The sequence below is a fragment of the Psittacula echo genome, assembly GCF_963264785.1.
Source record: "Psittacula echo genome assembly, chromosome: 3".
Lineage (NCBI taxonomy): Eukaryota > Metazoa > Chordata > Aves > Psittaciformes > Psittacidae > Psittacula > Psittacula echo.
In genome coordinates, this window is record NC_137736.1 from 22,303,379 (window position 1) to 22,316,222 (window position 12,844).

Sequence of the window (12,844 nt, forward strand, 5' to 3'; positions counted from 1 at the left end):
CTTTTTGTTCACCTATACTTGTGGGTGTCTTGCAGTTTTCCTGTTCTTAGTACCATGTCTCTCTTCTGTCTCTGGATTTTATTTTATGACAAAGGTCTCCAGTGAAACTGATGCAAAATTGTCCTGTTGTCTTTCATACTGCTGTTTGCCTAAATGCTAGCAGAAAATATTCCCCATTACCTCTGCATTGGTGATGTTGAGTAAATAGAGCATATTAAACTGGAGATGTCTCTTTAAAAAAAAAGAGAACTGACTTCATGCTGCTTTTCTCATTTCTCCTTACCCTCCCCCAAGACTAGTCTTTTTTTATTCAGAGCAGGATTTTCTAGTCCCACAGCATTAATCTTTTCTTTCAGATTCCCTTCTTCATGCTTAGAATATTTTTCTTCTGTTTCTTTGTCTGTTTTCTATTGCAGTTGTCCCATACTCTTACAAGGTGAATTCCTTCATGCAAAAGAAACTAGCTTTCCTACATGGTGAAGGTTTACCCATGCAATTAATTTCTCTTGTGTCCTCTGCCTCATGTTCAGGCTGCCAGCGGAGGTGTCCTGGCAAATAAGGTGATAGGCAAGCTCAAAACTTGTACTCCCAACTGCAGGTCCACCTGACACCCAAAGCTGCAATGCCAGAGCCTTAGCAACTCTTATTCTCTTGCCCTAAGTCATTCTCACGTTGCTTACTTGGGAATGCGGGATGTGCATCTTGCTATGCACCACTGGGCCTTTTGACTTGCATCTTGGTGCTTTTGTTTGGTTTAATAAATTGGAATATCAGTCTCAAGCCATGACAAACTTCTGGCTAAGCTAAAAATTAGGTTTTGAGGTCTAGATTCTGAATTTCAGAAAACAATTTTTAGGTCAAGCATAGAATATCTGCTTCCAAAATAGAGCCAGAAGATTCTGGATTTCCTCACATGACTCTTGTATGTAGGTTTTGGTTTGTTTTTTTTTTTTGTGTTTTTTTGTGTTGTGTGGTTGGTTTTTGTTGGTTTTGTTTGTTGGGGTTTTTTGTTTGGTTTTTTTGGTGTTTTGGTTGTTTTTTAAATGACAGTGTTCAGCAGCATGAAATACTTGGAAATTAAAAAGGGGGAAGCAGGAAACAGTCTTTTGTGTTAGAAAGCTTTACTGTGTATGAGAACATGATAAATTCCTTATCCCCTTTGTGACACAGTACAGACTTCTTGTATTGTACTAATAACCACCTTAAATATGTGGTCTGCAGGAGAGCATAACTGCTTGTGCTGTAGTGCTGTGGAATGGGTACACTGACCTTTCTTGCAGAAAGGGATATAAAGGGCAGAAAATATTTTAAACACAGGGTGGTTGAATTTAGTTCAGTCCTGTTTGGTTTTGGGTCAGCCATCAGCACACACCTGCCCCTGTGTGAGATTTTGGATGTGCAGTGTATGTAAGGAAAAGTGGCCCTGTTATCTTGTTGCCATTTTAATCAATATACTGGAAGCGTGTGTTTTGAATATGTAAGTACCAATTACTTGTTGCTTTGGGGTTTGGAAGATACCTGGTTGAGTTATCGAAAGGCATGAGGTTTTTATCTTGTGAACTGGAAGAAGCTGGCGTTGTTACAATTCATACTCAGTAACTCCCCTAGTTAATTTTGTCCTTAGTGGTTTAAAATTTAGGAGAGTTCTTTGATAATGGTTAATATTGCTGATGCAGTCATTAAATAGATGGTGTCTGGAACATGTTCATTTCAGGAACTGGTTTTATTGACTTGACTTCAGGTGTATACGGTTAAAGGCTCCTGCCTGCATATTTTTTTGTGCAGTGTGCAATTTTTACCTACCCACAGAGGCATAGAAATCCTCAGAGTGCCAAGATTTGCATGCATGCTTCTTTCTCTCCTGATCCTCCCCCAGCTCTGTGGAGTGGAAAAATCAACCATGTTATTAATTTGTTTGATAGCCTCTGCTCTTATCGGCTCAGCTTTCTTAATTTGCTTGTGGTGTGTGTTTACTTTGAGCTGTTGGTTGTTTACAGGAATTTTAAGAACATTTTTTTCCCTCTCCCCCTTTCCCGTCTTCCAGTTTTCTGTCTCTTTTCTTGTGTTGCAAATGTTTTCAAACCTCTGCAATCACTGCTGCATCATGATATTATGTTCAGACATTATTTCACATCTTGCCTTGCAGTGATGAAAATGACCTTACGTAGTGCAAGGCAATAGTGGGGGAGGGAACAGGCTTGCTGCTCTCATTACTGAGTGCTCTGGTTCAGTCTAGATTTACTTGTGGATTTCTGGGCCCCTGGGGTCCTAAACTAAAGTCAGAATAATCTTATGTTCTCTTATCAGGCAGCAGCATCAATTCACCTATAAATGTGTTCAGGCTAAGAGAGTTAGTGGTTGATAATTGCATACTGCTGAGGTGTTAGAACAGCATTAAAATTTAAGGAGTTAAGACTGACATCTAGATACCTGCACAAAACATTCTGTTCATAAATAGTATTTCTAAGCCAGTCCTAGGTAAATGTTTGCTGTTGCTCTAGTATTGATGTAAATAAAAGGAATGTAGATTTATGTGTGAGTTAAAACAATGGACAAACAGGCGTATTCATTTGTGACAGAGACAAGTGGTTGAAGCTTTCTATCCTGTTTAAATTGCAAGCGTGTAAACTGTACAGTTATTCTTTGCTATGCTGCTGTTCCTGCTTGCTGCTTCACCTACCAATAAACTCTGAGAAGCCCAGATGGAAGTGACTTGAAGTTTGTCAAGCTCCTGGTGTATGCAGTAACTTTGTTCCACAGGTGTGGAACTCACAGCAGCATTCATACATACATGCACCTTCCAGACCTGTTGTATTAAAGATTTTTCCAGGTTTTCTGGGAGAGAGTTGTTTAAATCTCAGCATCCAAAGTGGCTGATGGGCCTGATCTGTCAGCCCAGTTTCAGCTTGGATTTTTTGAAAATGCTGCTTTATGTGATAGCACCATTTTTAAAAATTTGTTTGTTCCAAGGGCTGAGAGTAATTAAAAACATATTTCTCAATAATACTCTCATGCCCTTGGCACTTCATTGACTATTCCTTATTAGAGACATGACTAGATACAAATATTGTACAGGAATATTGTATAGACCCATGGATGCTCTTGCTTAAGACTTCGTATAGGAAGGACAGACATCATGCTCAAAGATTAAAGTATCTCAGTAGCAAGGTCTGTACATCAAGGTAAAAATGTATGGGCTTTGTGCATATCATAAATTGCTGTGGCTTATTGAATGTCCTTGCATTATCAGAAACATAGTAGCTGTCCTCAGGAGTTTCAGGTGAATGTAAAGTTGTGTAGTTCAGCTGAGCCTCACTGGGGCAAAGGTAACTTGTATTATCTTGTATTTGCTAAGACATATACAAATAGCTGTCAGAGCTTATCTGATGCACGGTGGCTTGGTCATGTGTCTGGGCTTTTGTATTTTTTTTAAGTGGTAGCAGATTCCTGGGGCCTGTCAAGGTCCAGCTGAGTGAGACTCAGAGTAACCAGGTTTGAATTACCTGGTGTCTGATTCCGTGCGTGTTAGCTGATGAGCAGCAGGCAAAGAGGATGTCAACACCAATATTTGAAGCTTCCTATCTCTTAGTGAAAGGAAGTGGAGAGTGAACTCTGAAAGAGGTGTCTGTAATGTTGAGGTCTTGTTAGCTGAGGTCAAGCTTACAGTTCACTTGGTCTGCATTTTGCTGGAATTAGGTTCAGCTCCAAGAGGAAATACAGTGAACATAAGCTGAACTGCCAGGCTGAATTTCTGGCTTCCCACAGAATGTTTCAGCACAGCAGAATCTGTATTCTGGCATGTAATGACTGCATATTGGCTGGTTAAATGTATCTCTTAAAATGCGTGCTTGCATTCTGGCCCCCTTTGTAATTGTAATTGCATAAGCAGAACATAACATGGGAAGGAAGTTTCTCTCTTGTGCAAGCTCAAAAATATGTCAGTCATGCTTTGCTTTTGGAATCCTACACTGAAGTATGATAAGGTCAAAGAGAACTTTTTGGAGGCAGATGTGTAACAGGGGTTTCTAGCAGGCTAGAAGCAGCACTAGAATGGAAGTCTGCTCAGTCAGAATTGGATTTCATTGGGGGACTGTTGTGGTGTTCAGTTTCTGTGTTTGCATTCATCCATACTGACTGCTGCTACTAAGCAGTAATGTTTTAAGTGCTGTAACCTTAGCTTATAGGAGCTATAGCTTGATATTGAGGCTAGCTTTGCATTGATGGCTAGCACTGACCTTTGCCAGCTCTGAACATTCATTTCTATCCGTTGAAAGGTTAGCCAGACTTCCGTCTGGCTCCCACAAGATTTGCTTTCAGGCTTTTTGTTTTGTTTCAGTAATGTGGGGGGTTTTGTTTGGTTTTGGTAATCATACCTTAGGATGGACTTGCTTCTAAAGCATAAGCAGCTTGAGTTGGGGTTGGCATAGGAAACTGCTTACCCTCCAGGATCATAATTCTGTCCCTTGTACCCTGCAAGAGTGGCTGAGATGACCACAAAGCTGAGTCATGCCAGCAGCCAACAAGAAGGAGAAAAATAGCAAAGCTCAGTGATGCAGCCACAGAATGCCACTGAAGTGCTTGTTGGAGGTTTTGAATTGGGGGTGGCGATCTTGGTGCACTTTTCCGGACTGCAAAATGGAGCAGGGAACCTCTTGCATTCTTCTCATGATTAGGTATGGAGGGAAGAACTGTATGAGAGTTTACCTGGTCTCTTAGACTGTGAGCACTATTAGCATTACAGATGTTAAAAGCAGAATTCTGAAACTAGCCACAAGTAAGAAAGCCAGTATAGTTTCACTGTCCTGCTTGCTATGCATGTGTCCTTTGTATAATAGGCATGCATATTAATGAAGATTATGCTAACATTTTGTCTTCCACAATGATTCTTGTAGTAAGATTAGTAGAATACTGAAGGCAAAACTAAAAGGATGGGACCTTGTGATGTTGATTTATCATTTTATGTTTGCACAGGGAAATAGGGGAGTGGTGTTGAAAATCAATTCTGGACTTTGTTTCTGAAGACAACCTACTTACCAAATCCTGTGCTGTTGTCATTACTGTTTTTTTGAGGGTGAGAAACAAATGCTGATGCAAGCTTGGGAAGGATTTGAGCTGTAATAAAGCTTGGAATATTGTGAAGTTTCTTCATAATGCTGTTCTGTTCTTAACTTGACCTCTCTGCCTTTCCTTAGCAGTGAAGGAGACTGTCTCTGAGAATGATCTCTATGGGAGACTTTTTATAAACAGAGTTTTCCATATCACTGCAGACAAGATGTTTGAAATCCTTTTCACCAATTCTCACTTCATGCAGAGGTTTCTCAATTCCAGGAGTATAGTAGGTAATGCACTCTTCTCCTTTCTGTCTGTGTTGCAAACTATCCTGAAAATTTCTCTGAGAAAACTCTGAGAAATATTAAATAGGGCTAAGTTGAATTCTAAGGTTCTCATTGCTTAAAAAGAATTTTGAAGCTTTAAAGCTTTACTATGAGACAGGATATTTAAAGCTAGCCTGTTGTTTCCATAGACTTGTAGATGAGTTTTACTTCAGTGTAAAAACCTCATTTCAGTGTATGGCAAAACTGCACCTTAATGGCTGAATTTGGGTTAGGCTGTTAAAGTGATGCAATCTGTGGGGTATTTCTGATTATGTTGTGTTCCAGAAATAGTGAAACATGCATGGCTGGCACAGGGGCAAGATGATTGTATCCTCCTAAAAGATACAGGCTTTAATTTTCTGGATGAGTAAACTTTATTCATTGATATCATATGAGCAGAAATAAAGTCAAAAAGGGTAATACTTATTCAGTGTCAGCTTGGAAGGCAAAGTGGCAAAAGTGACATATTTTCATTTAATTGCTTACTCTTCTCCCCACCCTCAAGTCTCTTTCAATAGACCCAGGTTCAGCCACTTAGTGCTTCAGCTTTGTTCATCAGTGAACTACAGTTTTCACTTTCCTACAAAAACCACACCCATTTGGAATCTGTTTCGTGTCTCTCTCCCCACCACTGTTCTTAAACTGTTAAGATGTGAAAAGGCAGAGATAATGCTTTTTAGGTAATCTACATGTGAGGTTTTGCATAATTTCTCATCCAGATGCAGTATCAACCCCTTGGAATAGAGATTCCAATGGCAATCAGTTGAGGACTTTGACGTACACTGTAACGATTAACAATCCACTCTGTGGGAAGTTCACAACTGCAACTGAAAAGCAGGTACTGTGTGCATGTGTGTGTCTGTCTGGTGCACTTTAATGCAAAGGAGAGATCAGATGTACAGCCTGTTGGAGATCTGACCACGGTTTAGAGTTCAGTGAGCTGCAGTGCATCTGCAGTTTAAACGTAGCATCTCTAAGGTAGGTTGCTGCCTCTCACCATTAGTGAGTAAATGCTGATGAAATCAGAAAGGCTTTCTGCCTTTACAGATGGCTGTAAGCTTCTGCCACAGACTTTGTGGGCAGAATTATTAACGTCTCTTATGAATTTAGGGGTGAAAAGATGCAATGCAATGCTTTCAGTGTCTACTTATGGCCTCTCCAGGAGAGATGGAAAGAGTCTAGCAAAGGGCCACTAAGATGATTAAGGAAATGGAGCATCTCATTTGAAACAGACGAGAGCTGGGACTGTTAAGCCTGCAGAAGGCTCAGGGGTGATCTTACAATGTGTCTATAAGTATCTGAAGGGAGAGTTAGGGTGACAGAGCACAGGAGTAGGTTGTCCATTGAGGTTGTGGCATCTTCTCTCTTGAAGATACTGGAAAGCCTGATCCTGGGCAACCAGCTCTAGATGGCCCTTCTTGAGCAGGGTCCTTGGACAAGATAACCATCAGAGGTGCCTTCCAGTCTCAAGCATTCTGTAATTATGCTTTGGGAAAGGTCTCATAGATCAGTCTCAAAGAGCAGCTGTGGTCGTGAGTCAGTGGCCAGCCTTGCATCTGGTACTTGAAATGGTAGTAGGGAAGTATTGTTGCATAGGGAGGCATCGCATAGGGAGGCATCTTCTCTTTCCCACCCCATCTATACTTGCCATTAGTAACTTTTTTATTGTGGTTGTTCAGGCTTTCTCCCTACTCTAGTTCACTTGAAGTTGTTGATCTAGTCTAAGGAATTCAGGCTGAAAGGGGGGGGTGGGGAGGAGCCAAACAGGTACCATGAATATACCTTCTTATTTTCTTTTATGGTAGATTCTGCATAAACAAAGCCAGAAAGGTCACTCTTACCAGGTGGATGCGGAGGTGCTGACCCATGATGTCCCCTACCACGATTATTTCTACACTGTGAATAGATACTGCATCAGCCGCACATCCAATCACAAGTGTCGATTACGGTGAGCCTGAGTGATGCACAGTGGGAGGGGAGAAGCTGAGGCACGTATGTTACAGGTTGATGAAGTGTGCTCCTCTAAAGATCTGCCAACAGCATAGAGAAGGTCAGCTTCTCTTGAAGTTAGGAATCTCTTCTGAAAAATAAGCTTGGTTTATTTCTTGACACATGTATGCTGTATTTAGATTTCATTAATGCAGTGAGAAATGAACTCTTACTTTGTGAGGTATGGATCTCGTCTCCAAGGCTGAACTGGGTTCTGATCAGCCTTGAATTTTTAAGTGCACCTGTGTGAGTGGGGAAAAATTGAAACTGTGATGTTTTATTACAAAGTTTCCCAGGTATCCTTGCTAAGGGCCTGCAGAGGAGGGCAGTTTCATAAGAAGGTACAGAGAAGATGGAAATGTACCTACTTTTGAAGGGAGGGTACTTAAATGAATCAGACTTCATTATTAAGCTCTACCTAGATATGGGAGTCTTAAAAGGCACTTCTCTTTTCTCTCCCATTTGTTAAAAACGTGCTTAATGTGAAACTTGATGCCTTGAGATGTTTATGTGACTTTCTGACTATATTACTCTTTCTTGTGCTGCCTCTGTTTTATCTCAAACTTCATCAGTACCCAGGAAAGCTAAGGAAGCCTGAATTTTGTTCTGGCTTCTCTCAGGCTATAAAAGTGTTGAAGGCTCTCTCTCTACTGGGAGAAAAAAGGAAGAAAGGTCCTGTTCCAAATGATTTTTTTTTTAATTTTTTTTTTTTTTTTTTTTTCCATGAGTCACTCTTCCTCTGAGGGCTGTTGTTTTTTTTATCTGGGACACATGGCAACCCCAGGGTAAGGCCAAAAACCTAGACTTCAATATGGTGCACAGAGCGTGCATGTATAGAACAGAAGGTGCGTGGTGGTGTTACAGCTGGCTTTATTATACTGTGTTTAAAATGGCTCAGAAACGCTATTTGAAAGAAGCTGTTTTATTAGACTAGAAACTCAGTGGGCTTACATTGATTTGGGTAATTATTTGAAAGCGTTGAAAAAAAGGTATGTTCTTGACTTAAAGAGTTCAAAATCACAGCCTACCCTTTTGTCCTTTGTGAAGAGCTTTGGGATTCATTCAGTTCTTAAAAGCAACACTCTGAAGGAATCTGCGCCATTTCTATTCTGGAATCATTATTGATTAGCTTGACCTGGGGAATGCAAAGCAGGAATGTCACTTCCCTTCTGTCATGCAGAAAGGCAGATTTGAGTTTTGGGGTAGGATCTGAGCACTTGGCACATAAGTGTTGATGATGAATTTTAGCTGCTGCCATTGCACTGCTCATATAATACATATGTATACACATACAGAATAAATTCAGGACTTCATGATCTGAAAGCCTGAAGCCTATTTTGAATGTGTGTTAAAATGCGATCACTTCAGAGGAGAGAAATTCTCTACTAGTCTGAAGGAAAGCACTTCAAAATGTTTCTTGTAATATGGACATTCAGATCTGAGTCTTCAGCTAGATACTTGCTCTTTGGTACTGTCTGTCTTACTTTGCTTCAGTGTAGGTGCTGTCCAGGTGGAAAGCCAAGGCAAGTGCAGTTGGTATTTCAGATTATGGACAAAAGCTACAGGCCTGCTTCTGATAAGAGATTTCTATCACTGTGCTACCCGGAAGAGCACTCTTTCACTATTGTATTCTGTTTATTAGGGTTTCTGCAGAAGTGAAGTACAAAAAACAGCCTTGGGGCCTTGTCAAGTCTGTAATTGAGAAGAATACCTGGGGAGGTATACAGGAAAACTTCAAACAACTTGGTGAGGCATTTTCTTTGTGCTGGAGTAAAGTGGCTGCCTTTCCTATGTATGTTTTCATGTCTGACAAACTTGATTCCTTAAAGAATGGCTTGAAAAGAAGGCAACACCAAAGGAATCTCGAAGTTTGAAGTTCCTGTAGTCAGCATATCTGCCAATTCCAGGGTATAAAAGAAGCCTTGTGGCTCAATGCTAACAAAAGGCTTGCGTATATCTTGTTAATAATAGCTTTCTGAAGGAAACATGAGGAGCAGCAGAAAAGCTGTTACTCTCAACTGTATGTATCTGTCTTTAAGTACTTCCTTGATTGTGGGTATGAGACGAGAAGCAGTGGCACTCCTCAGGGTCCTTGGCTACGTCTGTTACCAGTCTGGCCAGCCATAGCTGCAGGCTCACAGTCTAACAGAATTCCTACTCTCAGTCTAACAGTGTCTTGAAGTGCTCTTCCGACTGCTGTTGAACATATCATTAAACAATCCTGCATAGGCAGAACGTACACCATACCTGAAAAGTGTACTAAGTGCCCTCTAGCAAATAGAACAGGTGGTACAGGTCAAGGCGTAATTTATGTCAATTACCTGCTTTTATGTTTGTTTACTAGAAGGTGCAGTTACTCTTCTCACTGCCATCCTGCATATCTCACAATTGTGGTAGGTTTTTTGGCTCTCCATCTGAAAGTTGGGTAACTGTTGTTTTCCCACTGCAGAATCAGATCTCCTAATGGAGGAATATGCAATTAATCAGTCCATAGAAGACACTGGAAAATTAGTTGCCCTGAGACGAAGACGACGCACTTTACACCGGAGTCTGGCAGAATCACTTCCCAAACGCTCTTCCCAGCACTCCTCTGGTGACATGGGAGTACAGTCCCAGAGCAGCATAGTAGGTAGGAATATTTATATCATGTTTTCCAGAAGGTGTTTTCAAGAAAACTGACTCTTAGAATGCTGCAAAAGTAACACTTGTGTATATGTTACTTTCACTATCTATCTAATTGGTGTGGTGGTGGCAAATGCTTTAGTGTGCTTAAGCCTGCGTAAAATAGATTTGGAGCATGCATAATTACTTATGATGAGTATCTCATGAATACAAACCTAATCTCACCTTCTGTTTTTAAAACAAACAAACAAAAAACCCCATCCACCACCTGAAGTGTCTACACTGTACCTGCAATAGGATTGAAAATCAGATGGGATCAGAAAGTAATTCAATGTGACTTCTGTAAAATTGGTGAAAATTTGCTTTATTTCTTCAAATAGCTGCATACCCAAGTCATGAGTTGGTTACACTTTGTCTTTCACCTCTTGGCCCTGTGATCTTGGTTTTGGTTGGGTTTTGTTTGGTTGGTTCTTTTTAATATTCAGGAGTCTAAGTCTATTTATTAAGTCGAACTTAAAGAGGGGAGATTTGGGTTTGATATAAGGAAGAAGTTCTTTACTGTGAAGGTTGTGAGGCACTGGAGCAGGTTGCCCAAGGAAGCTGTGGCTGCCAATCCCTCGCAGTGTTCAAGGACAGGTTGGACAGGGCCTTGAGCAACCTAGTCTAGTGGAGGGTGTTTCTGCCTGTGGTGGGGGGTTGGAACTAGATGTTAAGGTCCTTTCCAACCCAAACCATTCTGTGATTCTGTTTCCCACCTGCTTCTGTAATTTCTGGGTCACTGAAGCATTTCTTGCAGTTCCACTGTCCTTAGGCACTACAGACTTGGCTGTTAGCATATATAATATTAGCTATATGTACAGAGATGAGGAACATCTGTGCTCTGATGTGTGCCAGAGAATGGTGGATTTTGTGACACAAGTTGAATTGTAACCAGTAAAGCAGAAGCAAGTGCCCTTTCCTAAAGAGGGGAGACATCACTGAGTATAGCAATGACAGAATATTTAGATCAACAGCATGTGTAATAGGCTCTTTACCTGACTGAGATTACTTCCTGATTACTTAATTTTGCTACTGCTGCTCCACCTTTTCAGGTGAGTGTGTCTGTCTCAGCTTTTGTGCATGCCATTTGTCCATGGCAGCAAATGAGTGTAGGGAACTCATGTTCTTTACTATGTTCCATGCTAAGTATGTTTTAGGGAAACAGGAAATTACGTTTAAAGATTGGCCTGCCCATGGTGGGAGGGATAGCTCAGTTTGGAGAGGACTGGCACACTTTCTCTCTCACTTGTGTCTGGTCCCTGTGGCTTGATGGCTAGCAGGTGTTCTTTTGAAAGGCTGCCTTCAAGCTGATATATAAACCAAGTCAATAAGGATGAGACAGATTGCATGAGAATTTTATTTGACCCTGGTTGTCAGACTAATGCGAGCAGGAGAACAAGCAAAAAAGAGCCACTTTGCAGCCTGTATCTGCTTATGTGTGGCTAGCAGCACATGTGAATGTTAGTAATGGATGGACTGTGGGCTTCTCAGGCTATCTAGGTTTAATGTGAACATGCCTCAGTGCTATGTTCTCCCTGGCATACTGGGGTAGCCTTACCATCCATTGTCTGAGCTGACTGCAGAAATGCCTTGGTGAATGTTAGAGATGATCTTCTGCACCCACATGATCTGTTATTTTTTTCCATCAGAAGCTGTTGAGCTATTCTGTGTGAAATGCTGGGCACTGACATGTATCTGCAGGCATCCTTTAGGAATGTTCTTCGCTGCTTTTTAACCTCCTTCTCTTCCATGCCTTATAGGAAGGAAAAGAGATCCTGTAAGTAGGACCACCACCATCATTGTAGTAATGAGTGTCTTGTAAGTACTCATTTGCATTCAAATGTGGCTTGACTCAAGTTCATCTTGGTCTTTATCTGTATTTGTCTGTACCTCACTTGTACGTTAACATTGCATGTAGCATGATAATTTGAATGGAGCACTCAGGTATAGGAGTGAAATGGATTGTCTTAAGTGATACATGGAATGAAAATGCTGACTTGCTAAACTAATCTACCTGCAGGTTTACTTAGGTCTAATCCTAAAAAAACCCAAGAAGTCTAGAATTTACTCATTCCCAATTTTAAAAGATCCAGGAGGAGACACTGTTGTCATTCTTATTAGTTGCCATTACACGTCTTAATGCTACTTGCTAAGAAGTCTTTGGACAGATCTTTATTTTCAGTATAGTGCTGCCCCACACCTTTTTTTGGCTCTTAGAAGGATTCTCTTTTCTTACCTGTTTTTAGCCAAGATCTTGTTTCTGTAGCATTGCAACTGAAATTGTTACAGGACTTGAGTTTTGTTGTCTTCTCTCTACAGCTTGCTGCTCTTGGTCTTGCTGAATATAACACTGTTTCTCAAACTGTCAAAAATAGAGCATGCAGCTCAGTCCCTTTACCATGTCCAGCTTCAGGAAGAAAGCTCTCTGAAGTAAGTTGCGTTCACAGTCTTTGCTTTCTTCCCAACTTATGTGAGAATTTGATCTAAAGAAATAGATTCTAAGCAATGAAACTCAGTGGTAAGTTTTCAAAAGCTGCTGGTGCTTCCTGCTTTTCTGTGGTGTGTGCTGATATCCAGTGACATGTCTGACTGCATCTTGCAGTAATAAATTCCTCCTTTGGCAAGTTACTTTTTGGGGAGTGTTAACCTTAGCTTGCGTTTATCACCCTGCTATGTGACTTGTCTTCTGAGAATGTCATAGTGCTGATTACAGAACCAAAGCGTTTACTTCATCATGTGTGAACCGGCGTGATCTCAAATGTAACACTGAAGATTCTCTTTAGCTTTTTAGTCTCTTTCTGTGAGCCTCCTGCTAAACC

At 40.9% G+C, this 12,844-nt stretch overlaps 1 protein-coding gene across 1 annotated transcript in view; it reads left to right on the plus strand.

Moving 5' to 3' along the window:
• The window catches only part of GRAMD1C (GRAM domain containing 1C), a gene marked incomplete at both ends in the record, with an annotated part of 56,735 nt that overhangs the window by 41,841 nt on the left and 2,050 nt on the right, over window positions 1–12,844 (plus strand). The window contains 7 exon segments of the mRNA XM_080613499.1: window positions 5,193–5,339; window positions 6,095–6,213; window positions 7,181–7,323; window positions 9,007–9,110; window positions 9,814–9,993; window positions 11,786–11,843; window positions 12,345–12,455. Of these exon segments, the coding sequence (XP_080469625.1) occupies window positions 5,193–5,339; window positions 6,095–6,213; window positions 7,181–7,323; window positions 9,007–9,110; window positions 9,814–9,993; window positions 11,786–11,843; window positions 12,345–12,455 (862 nt within the window).